General features: G+C 38.1%; 1 protein-coding gene across 3 annotated transcripts in view; it reads left to right on the plus strand.

Annotated features, from left to right (window-relative positions):
* The first annotated feature begins 11181 nt into the window (after positions 1–11181).
* Positions 11182–15447, plus strand: part of LOC121725894 (phosphofurin acidic cluster sorting protein 1) — a 111937-nt gene continuing 107671 nt past the window's right edge. For all 3 annotated transcript variants that reach the window (XM_042113061.1, XM_042113062.1, XM_042113063.1), the window contains exon 1: positions 11182–11559. In XM_042113061.1, the coding sequence (XP_041968995.1) occupies positions 11450–11559 (110 nt within the window). In that variant the 5' untranslated portion in view covers positions 11182–11449. The remainder of the gene's footprint in view (positions 11560–15447) is intronic.

Raw genomic sequence — 15447 nt, forward strand, 5'->3', positions numbered from 1 at the left:
AAAACGAAGGCTGTCGCGATCCGACTCAATCACTTTTATTTGTAAGAACATCTCTTTGATGTCCGTTACTACTGCTATTTTTCCTTCGCGGAACCTAACTAAAACGCCGAAAAGCGACTGCAATAAGTCGGGCCCGGTTAGTAGCGCATCATTCAAGCATTTTCCCCCACATTTAGCCGCAGCGTCAAAAACCAGTCGCACCTTACCTTTTTGGGGATGAACCACTGAAAAATGAGGTAAGTACCAGGTGCGAGGTGATGTGGCTGGGGTGCTCACTAGTTCTGCGTAACCCGAACTTAGCAAGTTATTTACTTGTTTCGAATACTCTATTTTTAAGTTTAAGTTTTTATCTAATTTGTTCTCTAGATTGTACAGACGGCTTAGGGCTTGTTTCTTATTGTCCGGCATTACTTCATTGTCGGTTTTCCACAATAAGCCTGACTCATACCGATCGCAATCGTTCATTTTATTGCAAGTTCTATTTAAAACAGTTAACGCGCGCTCGTCCGGATCCGCTTTAGGTTTACGCGGCTCTATACCTAACGACTCTATGCTAAAATAATTCCTTATCAATTCTAACGCGGGATCCTCGGACTGCGACGTTCTTACGTGACTTATGAACTGAATATTATTTAAATTACGCGAGCTTGCGTCCTGCCCGTGCAGGACCCATCCTAATTTAGTTAACGACGCCACTGGCTGGCCCTTATTTCCGATACGTAATTGTCGAGACGTAATTAAGTGCCAGTTATCTTGGCCGATAAGTATCGTAGGTTTAGCCTGCTCGTAACACAGTTCGTCTTCTAATTCCGCTAGGTGGCTGCACTGTCTAACTAGGTCCTTGCTTACGGACTGCGGCGTAAGATTCAAATTATTAATCGTGCTCGCGTTCATTTTTTCTACATTTCGACTACACGCGCCGCGGATTGTTAGCGATATGTTGCACGATTCGGGGTCGTCAATTTGGTTACCGCCTACCCCTTCCAACTTAAGTAGCTGGCTGCGACCCCTGGGTGCTACACTGTCCGCTACCGTACGCTCAACTAGGGTCAATGTAGAGCCCTCGTCCAGCAAGGCGTATGTAGCGGTGGTGCCCACTGGGCCACTTATCTCAACCGGCACTACTTTGAGGTAGGTGTTTGACGCACGAACGTGATTTATTGAGCTAACATTGCCGCTTGCGGGCGGCGCTGCACTGCCGCTGCCGTGTAATAGCTTATTATGAGACGCTTCGCAACCGTTTATACCGCACGGAATATATTTACATCTGAAAGTTCGCCCGTGCGAGTTATTTAGACATCTAAAGCAAAGTTTACTATTTTTAGCTGCGTCCCATCTTTCCGATACGCTAAGTTTAATAAAATCTGCACAATTAATAGTCGTATGGGAGCCTGAACATACGGGACAATTATTTCTATTGGACGAGTTTGACGGCGCTTCCGTCGCGGAGCGTGGCGTCTCTGTCGCGGGGCGCGGCGTGCGATGCTTCGGCCTGAATGGTTCGGCCTTTTTAGCTGAGGGTTTGAACGCGGCTGCTACGGTATTACGCGGCTCGTACGTGACTTCGCAATCTGATCTATCACAGGAACTATCGCTATCATAACGCGTCGATCTATGAGTCCGTGTGCGAGTCGTGTTTACCGCGCGAGGTTTCATCTTGCCTCTCCTTTCCTCCCTAGCTGTTTCGTACGCGAACATCGCGCCGCACTGATCCGCCATAATGTTTAAAAATCTAGCCATTAATTCGAGCTCCGGTGCTCCGGGTCGTTCAGATTTGAACTCGTACCACTTATATTTTAAAATAATATTTAACTTGTCGACTATTCGACCCACTAACTCGGGAGAATACAAATATTGTGGCTGGTTAAGTGACTTTATGGCCGCTACCGTGTTTGATATTTTACTCGCGAAACTACTAACATTGCGCCCGTCTTCCGTCATACGGGGTAAACGTTTTATGTTTTCGATTTCGGAGAGAATAAGTAGTTCTGGCCTGCCGTATCGCCGTTCTAGCGTATCTATTATTTCGTACGGGTCCGATACTGTGTATAGCAAAGCTCTAACTGTTTCGCGGGCCGCGCCTCTTAATGCTTTTCTTAACCTAGCTACATTTTGAATGTCCGAGAACATATCCGCGGTGTCATTAAAAACGGATTTAAACGCCATCCACTCCGTAATTGTTCCGTCGAAATGGGGCAACTCATGAATGAATTTAGGCATCGCTTCCGACCTACTCGAATTGACCGCTTGAACTATCGCGTTGGCTAGCAATGTCATGTCGCTAAGCGACGTGTTACCGGCGCGCGGTTCGACGTTTTCGGTCGGACGCGGGTCTCGTCCCGGGTTTTGAGCGCTTGTTGACGGCCTAACACATTGCTCCGAGATCCAGCCTTCAACTCGGGTTTTATTCGATCTGGGTGGCTGGTCCGCGTCGGTGGATTCTCCTAGCTCTATCCTAGCTATTTCCAGCCGACTCATGGCAGCTGCGGACGCCGCCCTAGCCCGTGCTAGTTCGGAGTTGTGATACTCTAATTCGGCCTGCAACGCGGATAATTTGCTGCTTGCTCTGTCCCCGGGGACGTTAACTATAGTGCCCGGCGCACTTCCTACATTTTCGACTACGTTGTCGATTTGTGCGGGTACTGAATTTAGTTTGGCCCTAGCGTCGGTACGCGTGCTGCTCTCCGTCGTGTCTTCAACGCCGGTGCCTCTGCTCCATGTGTTGGTCTCGTGGGTCGTGGTCTGCCCTGACGATGGCGTCTCTTCCCGCGAGGGCGTGGACTTGCCCGAGCGCAACACACGCGCGTTCTCCATTGCGCACGAGGGGCCCTAACCTTAAAACTAACACTTTTCACTTTCACTTCACTTAATGTCTTTACGTAACGCGACCTACCAAGCCTACTACTAACAGCCCGGTCAGCTTGCTACCGCGGTGACGCCGAACCGGGAATAGGAATGCAGGGAATAGGAAGGTAGGAACCTCCCGGTAGAGGGCGCGGGCGCTCACGGGTGCATCAGAGTGCGGGAGGAATGTCCGCACCCGTCGTTGCGTGCCAACTTGTGGCCCCAGAGCGTTACCGTACCGTGCCAGCGGGGTCTGACTGTTCACCTGGGTAGGTGTGTGGAGGCGTCAGGTCGTCCACAATGCTTCCGTGCGCTCTGCAGGGGCCGTTTAACACCGCTAGGTGGCCACGCACGTTAATGAGGATTGCTTCCAAGTAATCGGTGGAGGTAAGCAAAGCCAACCACCAACACTCGCGCGTACTTGTTTCTTTCTTCTTTCTTCAGAAGGTAGACGCTGGCCTTGGCTGCAGGGGCTTCGTCTCTTCTCCTGTGTTTTCTCTCTTCAATCTTCTCTCTTCTCCGGGACTGGGCTGCCGTCTTCAGGGCGAGCTTCTCTCTTCTCCAGGGCTGGCTGCAATCTTCAGGGCGAGCTTCTTTCTTCACGAGCTGACGCAGTGATCCGGCTTCTGAAGGACCAGTTGTTGGCGACACGACAAACTCGGCGGGGCCGTGGTCGCCGGGTGGCAGAGCAGTGGACTGTATCTTGAAGGGTGAAGGATGCCGGATGGAAGATTCCTGGAGAAGGAGGTGCAGGAGACGAGAAGGAAACACAGGAGTGAACTTGGTACTGCTTGGAGCGGAGTGTGGTGGTGGAGCAGGGCTTACGCATGCATCTGCTTGGCTTGTCGGAAGTGAATGTGTATGCACCGAGAAAGTGCGTGTTTATATATGAAATTTGTACCGTTAGAGCCCGTGGGGTTCTATCGGTTGTTGTCGAACGAATGCAGTCCGTTTATTGAAATATAACATTTTACACATAATATGACATCAAATGGGATTCTTATAAGCTAATACAATGGTAAACAAACATTCTTATAAGATAAATAAACAATAAAATGTGTAAAACAAAGCCATGTAAAAAAGAGACAACAATAGTTCGAGTGCAACTATGCAAGAAAGAGACAGCAATAACAATTGTGTGAAACACACTACATTCCCGTGCGAAAGGGACAGCAATATTATAAAAATGAGACACAAGATAAACATTTTCCAATAGGAATTACTAATATGAAATCTTAAATCTAAGTGTAAACAAAAAGAAGGAATAAAACTAAGCTATTATTTACAATCTGTGTAACATTATATCTAATTAAATAAAGTGGAAAAGGTATACAAAATAACCACCTTTAGTCTCATTTGTTTTTTAACTCTTTTGAGTATTTCCAAATAAACATGAGACTTAAAAATTAGGTATGGTAACGGTAGATAACATTAATATTTATCTTATAAATGAAAGTCACATGTAGCACGTTAATGGACTGAAGTAAATTAAGCAGAAGTATAACACGGTCACATTAACTTGACGCATGGTTTGATGACGACATTATAAAGTGGGCAGGTTATTGCATTTCAGCGATGCGTCAAGTTAATTTGACCGTGTTATAAAAATACAGTTCCATGATGTAATTTGTAAAATGGAAACATTTTTAATATAATTTTTGTAGCAGTCCATAACGCGAATTTCGCGTCGTGACTGTTTCACTGTGACCACAACGCGTTGTGAGCTATTTTTTAGCCCACTGACCGTTGTCGGCCTTTGAGCGTAACATACATAATAATAAAAAACTCTTCACTAAGACTGGGTTGCACCAGAGGCGTGGGTAAAGTTAAAGTTAAATATGGCGTCCAAACACCCCATATTCTCATACGACATATGTCAATTTTTCCGGTTATAGTTAAGGTTAAAGTTAGTTGGTGCAACCCAGTCTTAATATGTAAGCAAAATTATTTGTCATAATAATATGTAATGCAAGGTAAACTAAAAGTAGAAAAAAACAGTTTTTATTAATGGGGATTGTCCATTTTTTTTTAATTTTGCTCATTACAAAAACATTTCGAGGAATAAGGTCAGTGATCGTTTTTCTGTATATAAACGAAAAAAATACCCATTAGTTACTTATATTTTTGAACAAATATGTTTAACCTTTGTTTGACCTTCAATGGCGTTAAATTAGCAATAAATTCGACCAACATTACGTTTCGAACTTTTGGTAAGCTTCTATAGTATCAGCTTTCACATAATGAGAACTTGCATTTGACGAACCAGCCATTATAAATAAGATTGAAAGGAAATTTAAAACATACTACAGAGGTCAATTGCGGCCGATGATGACGTCAGAGCGAAACTTTAAAAAATTATTGAGAAAAAACTAGCCAACGAATTTCAAAATTATTTAATTTATATTCTTAAAATACCCTATTTTAACGAAAAAAAAATATAAAAAGTACATGTGATTTTTTTGGACAGTGCCCATTGTAAATTGTAGAATAATATGCCCTTTTGTAGATTATATATTATACACTAATTTTCGAATTTTCGTCATACACAAGGGTTGCTGAGGATTCCTCTTCCGCTTCCTCATAATGAGGAAGTTCCGCAATATTTTGGGTTCCTCAACCGTTACCGCATCCTCATAAATAAAAATAAAAAAATCCTCTTCCGCTATCGCTTCCTCAAAATTTAAGAGGAATTTATGAGGAGTTTCACTGCACATGCGCATCGCGTATCCAATCATGGCAACGCACACGCCAGAGCCAGAGAATTGTATAATTCACTCTTTTTTTTTGTTATCGTTGTTGTGTATGTTTAACCTGGGAAAATTAAGGAATTCAGACCGAATAATTCGTGTAGTTTTGAAAGTTGGTACAGTTGTTCCTAAAGGTGTCCAGATGAATATACTAAAAGTCTCCGAGCTCTTCCTGAAAATAATAAAAAATAAATAAAATAACACGAAAAAACTACACGAATTATTCGGTCTGATCGTCGATTTTGAAACTAATTTTCTTAGACTAGTTACTGAACTCCTCCTTAATTGCTGGACCGATTTTGATGATTCTTTATAGTGTGTGTTTTGAGAATGGCTTAGATTCATAGTTTGGTCTTTTAATTAATTTTTGTGTAATGTATGTACCTAGTTATGTACAGACAGAACAAAGACTTTTGGGTTGGGTCCGCTAGTATTTATAATTTCCTATCATCCTCTTCCTCATCCGCTTCCTCTTCCGCTTCCTCATCCGCATCCTCTTCCTCAAAAAATATCCTCTTCCTCATCCGCATCCTCTAAATTTGCGCGTGAAAATTCCTCTTCCTCCTCCTCTTCCTCATAATCACTTCCTCAACAACCCTTTATTACACAATATATCCATTGACATTCCATTTCATTTACTGATTGTATACCATAAGATATGCTAATTGTTATGTAAGTTAAGTTGTGGAATTATTATTCTTTGTACATTTTCTTTTGCTATATCCAATCCTCTAGCCAAAAAGCAAATTGACTAATTGCCACAAACGTTTTGTTGATACAGCACAAAAGCTATGCTAAGTTGGAAAAACTATTTACTAATTATAATAAATCAATCATATTATATTATAAATATAATTATTATGTGTAAGGTTTGTTTGTTTGCGTTAAGTAGACTCCGAAAGTAGTGGTTCGATTTTGATGAAACTTTGCACAGATGGAAAGTAGTGTGTGTCTTACTCCAAGTCTATGCCAAGCAATGATATTCTGATCTGTTACGTTCATACTATTTGCCGGTTTAAATCTCTTCCGAACCACATTGACAAATTTGACAGATATGTGAAACAAAAGATACGAAATGCCATTTACATAAAAGAGACAGACTAAATAAAAGACGACCCAATTGGGTCGTATTTGAAGCTTCACAACGCGCACGGTAGTAACATAGAGTCTGGCCAACGAAAGCTGAACCAAGCATTTATTTAGACTGGCAACACTATTCTGCCAGTCGATGGTTTGCGGTTGCACGATTTCATGATCTTGATACTTGGTCATAATTATTATTTTATACTCTTATGATCTTTTAATTTTTCATACTAGACATGTTATTTATTTTAATAAATGGTATTTTTATTGAAAATCTTCACGAAGATTCGGATGAGAAACAGGAAAGTTTCCACCATACCATTGTGACCTAATTACCCATCGAATATTCTATTCCCTCGTTAATACCGATTAGACAAAAACACAAATAAAACACAATTATTTTACGTGCACTTTTTCCACTATATTCATTTATTATTATTACTAATTAGCTAAAAATTAGCTAAAAACACGACCGGTTTCGAAACAATTCTACAGGCTATAATTTATGTTAGACTTTTCTTTTATAGGTGCATAATTTTTTGCACATTGGAGTAATATAATATCTAGCATCAGCAGAAAATGATCTAAATCTTTTTTTCCTACTACATTATGTGATACCATATAAATAATTTTTAAATTTGCCGCGGTTCGCTTGGTTCAGCTTTCGTTGGCCAGACTCTATCTGCTTTGAGTTTTTTATTTAATATATCATTGCCTTTTTATATTAAAATCATAGTGTGCAAAGGTTCTAATTATTTTTATCCAAGATGCAAAAATACAATTTTTAATAAATATTTTAAATATTATTTTGGTTCTTAACTAAAATGTCATTTTGTATTGAAAACTAGTAGTACCTACACAGTTCTCTAAGTCATTTTACTTATAAGCTACGTAATTTATATTACAACGTGCCATTTATATAATTTCAATCATTCTGATTATATTATGATTATCTTGTCTTTATTTTTGTTTTTCAATAAAATTTAAGATCAACAGCTGTGTTCATTACTTACTTAATTTTAGCTAAAGCAAACAGAGGGAGATGTGTTACATATACAGTCGTGGCCAACTAATTAGGGACGCTATACACGAAAACGCATGTCTTTCTCAAAAGGCCGAGAAACCATTTCTCAAAGTAGCTTTGAACTTTGAAGTTTTTACCACTGACAACAAGTAAATTGACTAGCACTCTTATTATTTTGTGGTCAGAAAAGGAAATAGGTACTTGCCATCGCTATTTTTTAGGTAAATACATTACTGCTATTTTTGTCATTATTGACTAATACGTGGACAACTAATTAGGGACATGTCAAATTTTGACTACAAAATTAAATATGCTGGGAAATATTTAAATGTTTATTGTATTAAATTGTTAATTAACAAAATTTTAACAAAAAACAAAATGATAAATTGACATTCTAATAACCGGTATGATTTTCTTTGTTGGTTAAAACCATTTGACATCGGCGTGGCATCGATGCAATCAAATTATTGCAAGTTTCTAAAGGAATATTATTCCAAACAGCTTGGAATTGCTTGTAAAGCTGATTTTTAGTAGCAGTACGTCGAGTTGCAACTTTTTTCTTGGCTTCGTACCATAAGTGTTCGATTGGACTTAGGTCTGGCCTGCTTACGGGTCAATCTAGTACCATCACTGACTGCTGCGCTAGGAACGATTTGACGGACTGCGCCTTAATATGTTTTGGGTCGTTATCGTGTTGGAACGTCCACAATCCTGCCAACACTTCTTTAGCATAGAGTACGCTAATATTTGTTTATATTGAAACTGGTCTAGTTTTCCTTCAATTTTTTTATAGGCCCTACTCCATGTCCTGAAAAGCAGCCCCAGATTTGAATATTGCTTCCTCCATGTTTTATCACCTGCTTCTTTATATATATTTTGGATTAATGGCAGACTTTTTTGGCCGTGGCACATATTGTCTGCCATCTGATGAAATCAAATGTATCTTGGTCTCGTCAGAAAGTAGCACATTTTTCCATTGAGCAAAAGTCCAATGTCCATATTTCCTTGCGAACGCCAATTTAGCTTGTTTATATTCTATCTTCAGTAACAGAACTTTCCGTGTAACTCTTCCTACAAGTTTTGCATCCACTAGCCGCCTTCTGACAGTCCTCGCTGATACTCCAGCATTCGATTCTGGCCCAAAAACTTCGCTCTTGATATGAACGGAACCCTCAAAGGGGTCTCTTTTCGCGAGAACAATCATTCTGTGATCATCTTGTGGGGTGATTTTTCTTGGTCTCTTCTTTCTAGGGACACTTTCAGTGGTGTTATGCGTTTTGACTTTTGAAATATGCCACGGCATTGTAGACCATGTTGACCATGATCTACTGCTATTTTCTTGTACGGCTACCCACATTGGTAAAAATTGAACATTGTTGCGTTTCCAGAATTAATGGTTGCTATGGAAAGAGTTTCTTGTCTTTGCCCACTGAAACTCAAGTCGTTGGGTGGTGCCATGCTCGGGAATAAGATATGTAGACATGGGAAAGAAACCGCCATTACTTTCTTTCGAAGAATCGACTGGGAAACCCCGTGCTAGCTACGCTGATCTTTTGTATCATATTTAAGCCGGCGCCAGACATGCGCTTCAAAGTTTGAGCAAACTTTGCACAAATAGGAAAATGCCAGCAAATAACTTTGCACAAATAGGCAAACGTCAGTGCCACACTTGGCGAAATTGCGTATTTGATCACATGTCTGGCGCCCGCCTTAGACTGGATTGCACCAACTAACTTTAACTTTGACTACAGTGCAAAATGTCAAATCTTTGGGTAAAGTTAAAAATAGACGCCATCAAGACGCCATATTTAACTATACTTAACCATAGAGCTCGACAAGGTTTTAAATGCATGTGGCGAAAAAAGGGAACTAACGCTGTCATCATACAAAAACCGCAATTTTCGACAGTTCTCCTTTACCAGCAGCGCCCCAGCCCACGCGCATATATAACCTTGTTGGATCAGCTGTCATCTGTCAATTTCTCCCGGCAAAGTTAAGGGTAAAGTTAAAGTTAAATTTACCTTAACTATAACTTTAACTTTACCCACGCCTCTGGTGCAACCCAGTCTTATTAGTTGATGTGTTTTGATGAGGTTAAATACAAACTAAGAATACTAAGAACTAGAGTCCTATCAGTTAATATGTTTATAAAGTAAGGGACACTACAATAGTTAATATTGCTTAGTGCCTTATCTTTCCCTAATTAGTTGACCACGACTGTATGTCGCAGCCCGCAGGCGGATTGCATAATCCTCCGTTTTACATTACGGCTAGCTGTTTTAAAAAACAGGGCCGTTTCGTAATGCGGCGGTCGGTTTAACGATTAGCCGGATTGTCATTGCGATACGTTCTTCAATAAGGCGGCCCACGTTTAGCCGCATCGTACTTTCCTTGTACCGGTACTTTTGTTTTACATCGAGATTATTAGAAATTCTTTAATTGCACCAGAAAATTATTGTTCTGGCTGATTTCTTTGTTTAATTCATTCAAAACTTCGCAATTTAGCAACAGACTTTCTGTATCCAACGTATAAAGTTAATATACCCAGCGGAATAGAGAAACAAAGGCCTGAGCAAGAGAGACGTCACTATCAGCAGTAACACTGCGTGGTAAAAAGAGACGTGTGATATATGACAGCAGCACTCTTTTTTTGACGTCCACTCGGCACGTGCCGCACGTTGACAATTTAATCTCATAGAATTCATGTTCAATCATGCTTGTGTAAGTGTATACGTAGTTATTACGTAAGTACACATATTTTTCACACAGATGAAAACCAATTTTGGTTAAGTTTGACAGCTCGAGATTGCTGCTCTATTCCGCTAGGTATATTAACTTTATGATCCAACGCCATTGTTGTTATGTGATATGTCACAGGTAACGCCAAGAGTATTATGAATCGGAACTAAAAACTGTCAAAGAGGCGACTTATCTCTCGCTTTATTACATAATGGCTAGCCGTTTTGAATAACGTATGGCGCCGTATACATTCCGGTGATTTTTCATTCAGCCGCATTCAATCCAGCTAATCAATAAATCGCCGCATTACAAAACGGCCCTGTTTTTTAAAACAGCTAGCCGTAATGTATAAAGTCAGATTATACAATCCGCCTGCGACATATATACGGGGGCCGGTTTGCCCCGTGTCACGTGGTGTCACATATCTTGCGAGAGCAATGCGATAGCAATTATTGCGCGATAATTGTTTCAAAATCGCAATTTCGTATCACGTATCAGCCAAAATAATACAATTGCAATCGATCACTATTGCTACTAGGTCCTATAGTCTCTGAGCAAAGCCGCGGACAGACCGAAACTATAAGGGTTCCTTGTTGACTACGGAACCCTAAAAAAGGACACAGCCATCTGGGAATGGTTTATTTTGCTGTACGCCATTTATAATTAAAAAAAAATACCGTCACCTAGCTCTGACATTTGTGACAGTGACAAATGAATGTCATGAATACGTCAAATGTATCGAACGCCGCCGCCCGTTGATTCAGCTTCTATCATCTATGATTATGTTGCCGACGATCGCGTACCTACCGTGAGCCGATTATCGTATAACGTAACAAGAAAGTGTATTAATTATTGAATGTAAATAAGTGTCGATATAACATAAAATATTTCTAGAGCAAACATGGTCACAGTGTTATGTTTAGTGTTAAAAAAATAACAATGTAAGTTAGCATTATCTTCGGTGCAGTGCTGTGAAAGTTTTCTGTAGTTGTTGTATTTGTGCTTGTATAAAATGACCGAGAAAAGTAAATCCGAGAAGATGACTAATACATCGAAACCAGTTCCTATGAAACTTTTTGCAGCTTGGGAAGTAGACAGGACTCCTTCTAACTGTATCCCCAGGTAAGCAATAGCATATAATAAACAATAAAGTACACGTATTCAATCCAATATCGGTTTCCGATTGGATTTTGTTGAGATATGCGGCACAAATTAGTTCAGATGGAATATTAATTTTCCTTTATGGTGGTATTGTTTATTGAAGAACTCACTGCAGAAGTGTGTAGCTGGTATTTTATTCACATTGATTAAAGAACAGAATGATCTTTGTGTTATCATTATGATAACAACAAAATACATATTTATAAATGTTACAACTTACAAGTGACTGTTTGATACTACATATTTAATTACTTTAATTCTGTAATACTTAAGTGTATAATTCCTTGATCTTATATTAAGCTTCTATTATTTTTCCAAAGATTTTCCTGTTATTCCAAAAATGTTTGTACTTAAGTGTAAAAAACTTGACAAAAATACAAATTTCATACAAATGACTGTAAAATATTTAAGGTAAGTATATTAATTCATTTTTGATTGTCTGTTTTATCTATTATTATCGTTCAGGCAACACACAATATAAAACAGGCAATTATTTCAAGCTGTACTTCTATATATTGTAATAAAGTGAAGGATTTGGTTGTTTGTATTGATTTAAAATTGCTTCAAAATTACTGTACTAACTGTGATTATACTTGGTACACTTATAGGTTTACCAAAAGGAATGACAAACAGGTAGGTATTAGAATTTTGAAATGTTTGGTTCCAACAAGAATTTATTTTTCATATTATATAGTATATATAATACAAAGTCAACTCACACTCAGCATCTATTTCTTACTTAATTATATTATTTTGTATGTACCCTTAAGAGGATTCCACACCGCCCTTTTTTCCATACAAACGTTGTCCCCTGTTTCCTCCCTGGATAATGCTAGTAGAGTTATAATTTTTTTCCTGAATATCTATGGCCACTAATACAATGTCCCTATGTTTTCTTTTTTTTCATAATTTAATTATTAAGTAAATAAGATATGAACATTCAAAAACCCAAAAAATGGCCAGATTTTCCGCTGTGTTCAAACGTCCAGAAAACCGATTTGGCTAGATTATACAAAAAAAGCAAAACATAGGAACACAGCTCAAGCCTTTTTTTAATCTTTAATGAAAAAAGTACTTAAATCGGTTAAGTTTTGGAGAAGGAATCAGGGGACAACGAATCGTTGATTTTCTGGATTTTCTGCAGTTGTCTCTATCGCGTTCTGCGGTATAGGCTTGAGGTAAGGGAGACAGCTATAGATATTACACGTACTTTTTTTTCATTTCTCTAGCCCCTGTTGTATCCTCTTAAGAATTTTAGTCAACCCCTACAACACAAGTGTTCTTAGTGTAGGGGTTGTGCACTTTAATTTGTAAACCTTGGTGCTATTATAATATTTGTGTTCCTATCTAAATTTGTATTTAATTAGAGACAATAAAGTTTTATTTATTTATTTATTCTGAAAATTGTCAATATTAATTAGGCAAAGATAATGTTATAATCAAAAACTTATTTTTTTTCTAAATGTTGATAATAATAATAAGGTCCTTTTGCACTTGTACTTTTATGACTATGTTTTTAAAAAATGTATTAAGTACTTATATAATATGATTTGCTTTTTAATTACTATAATTAAACATCTAAAATCTAAATGATAGTATTTACTAAATGAAACAATCTACAGAAATTTGCTCAAAATAAAGGAATATCTTTTGTTAACTTTAGATAAAGCCAGTGTAATTGATTGATAATTCAATGTTATGGGTTATTTAAAACTTGAAAATATTATTATTTACTACTAGCTGTTGCCCGCGCGACTTCGTCCGCGTTAACGTAGTAGATCACATCCCAATTAGTATCATTTATTGTACAAAAATATTTAATGTACAGAATTGACTTTCCTACGACTTTATTATATAATACCTAGATGTTCCGCGCGGCTTCGCTTGCGTAATTTAGGAATTTCACGCAACCGTACATTTTGCAGCCAAAAATGGCCTATGTAAGGGACATAGGCCATTTTTGGCTGCAAAATGTACGTAGTCTATTCTTCATGTTTGCCAAATAACATAAAAATTTCTCCAGTAGTTCATAAGATAATAAGCAATTCCATATAATTTCCCCCGTTTTTTTCACATTTTCATCTATTTCTTCGCTCTTTTTAGACTTAGCGTGATAAAATATAGCCTTCCTCGATAAATGGGCTATCTGACACTGAAAGAATTTTTTAAATCGGACCAGTAGTTCCTGAGATTAGCGCGTTCAAATAAGCCCTTTCATATAATTTCCCCCGTTTTTTCCACATTTTTCTCTATTTCTTCGTTTCTATTAGTTTTAGCGTGATACAATATAGCTTATAACCTACCTCGATGAATGGGCTATCTAACATTAAAATAATTTTTCAAATCATATAAGTAGTTCCTGAGATTAGCGCGTTCAAATAGGCCCTTTCATATAATTTCCCCCGTTTTTTCCACATTTTCCTCTATTTCTTCGCTCTTATTATACTTAGCGTGATAAAATATAGCCTTCCTCGATAAATAGGCTATCCAACAGTAAAAGAATTTTTCAAATTGGACCAGTAGTTCCTGAGATTAGCGCATTCAAACAAACAAACTCTTCCCAACTATAATATTAGTATAGATGTATATTTTATTTCATTTACATCTGCATTTATTATTCTTTTCTAAAATTTATATATTACTTAGTGATTACTAGTTACAATAGACAGGTCAGTTCCTTTCTCATTGTGTAGCGTTTTGTGTATTTGTTTGTTAGCTGTGAATATTACTTAGGAATTAGTTTTGTGTGAGAATAGCTTATTTATTTGCACTATTGCACACACATGGTTCAACTAAACTTTGTGTTATCATATTTTGTATGCCAGTGTTTTTTAACCCTTTTTATGGTAAGAAAATCTGTTGACCCCTCTACAGAAGCTTCACGAACCCCCAGGGGGTTGCGACCCTAGAAATTTATATATTTAATATACATTTTATCATGCCTTAATAAATACCACAACAAAATTAACTACATCTCTTGATAATAAACCTAATTGAATAATAATTTGTCACATCAAATAAAAGCCGTTGATAAAAGAATGTTATGAACATTTTATTGTTAATCAAGAGCTTCCTTTGGCCCACACCCACAGACAACAGACTATCATCTCATCAGTTGTAGGCTGTAGCTCAATACTGGATGACCAAAGGAACTATGTTAAATAATAAAATATGCCAAGTGCATGATGGACTCGTGCACGAAGGGTTTCGTACCACAGTAGAGCAAAAATAGGCTAAAAATTGTGTTTTTGTATGGGAGATAATTAAAGGTATAAAGCCACAGGATTCATTACCAAAATTTTTATGTCCGCAACCCACAAAGATCTTATCTTTTATATTCTATTAGATTAAGCGTCCATACATATTATAATAGATCTTATCTATTATAATATGTATGGACGCTTCACACCACGTCAGTCTGGTCCCGTGCTAAGTAGTAAGTACATGAAGGACTTGTGTTAGGCAAACATTACACGGTAGGTTTTGCTGTCAGTTTTACCACAGTCATGATTGTGACTGATGCATAACCTGTCGTGTAATGCAGTGACTGCACATCCATGACCCAGGAACTTTGAAAACTTTTTGTTTCGTCTGCGAGATTCGAACCCGCGACGAGCTACGAACAGCCCACAAACTGAGCCACAGAGGTCCTCTAAAAATAATATAGCATTTTAAAAACTCTTTTCGTTAAAAGCGGCAAATCCACGTTTTATCGTCGTTAATATACGTCATTCCTTATTTAAAGCAAAGTGAAAGAATTATTTTTATCCTAAGAAATGTTAGGCCCTTAAATTTAACAGGACATGACATATGGTTCTTTTATATTCTTCTTATATATAAAATTCTCGT

The sequence above is a fragment of the Aricia agestis genome, chromosome 4 (genome assembly GCF_905147365.1).
Source record: "Aricia agestis chromosome 4, ilAriAges1.1, whole genome shotgun sequence".
Taxonomy (NCBI): Eukaryota; Metazoa; Arthropoda; class Insecta; order Lepidoptera; family Lycaenidae; genus Aricia; species Aricia agestis.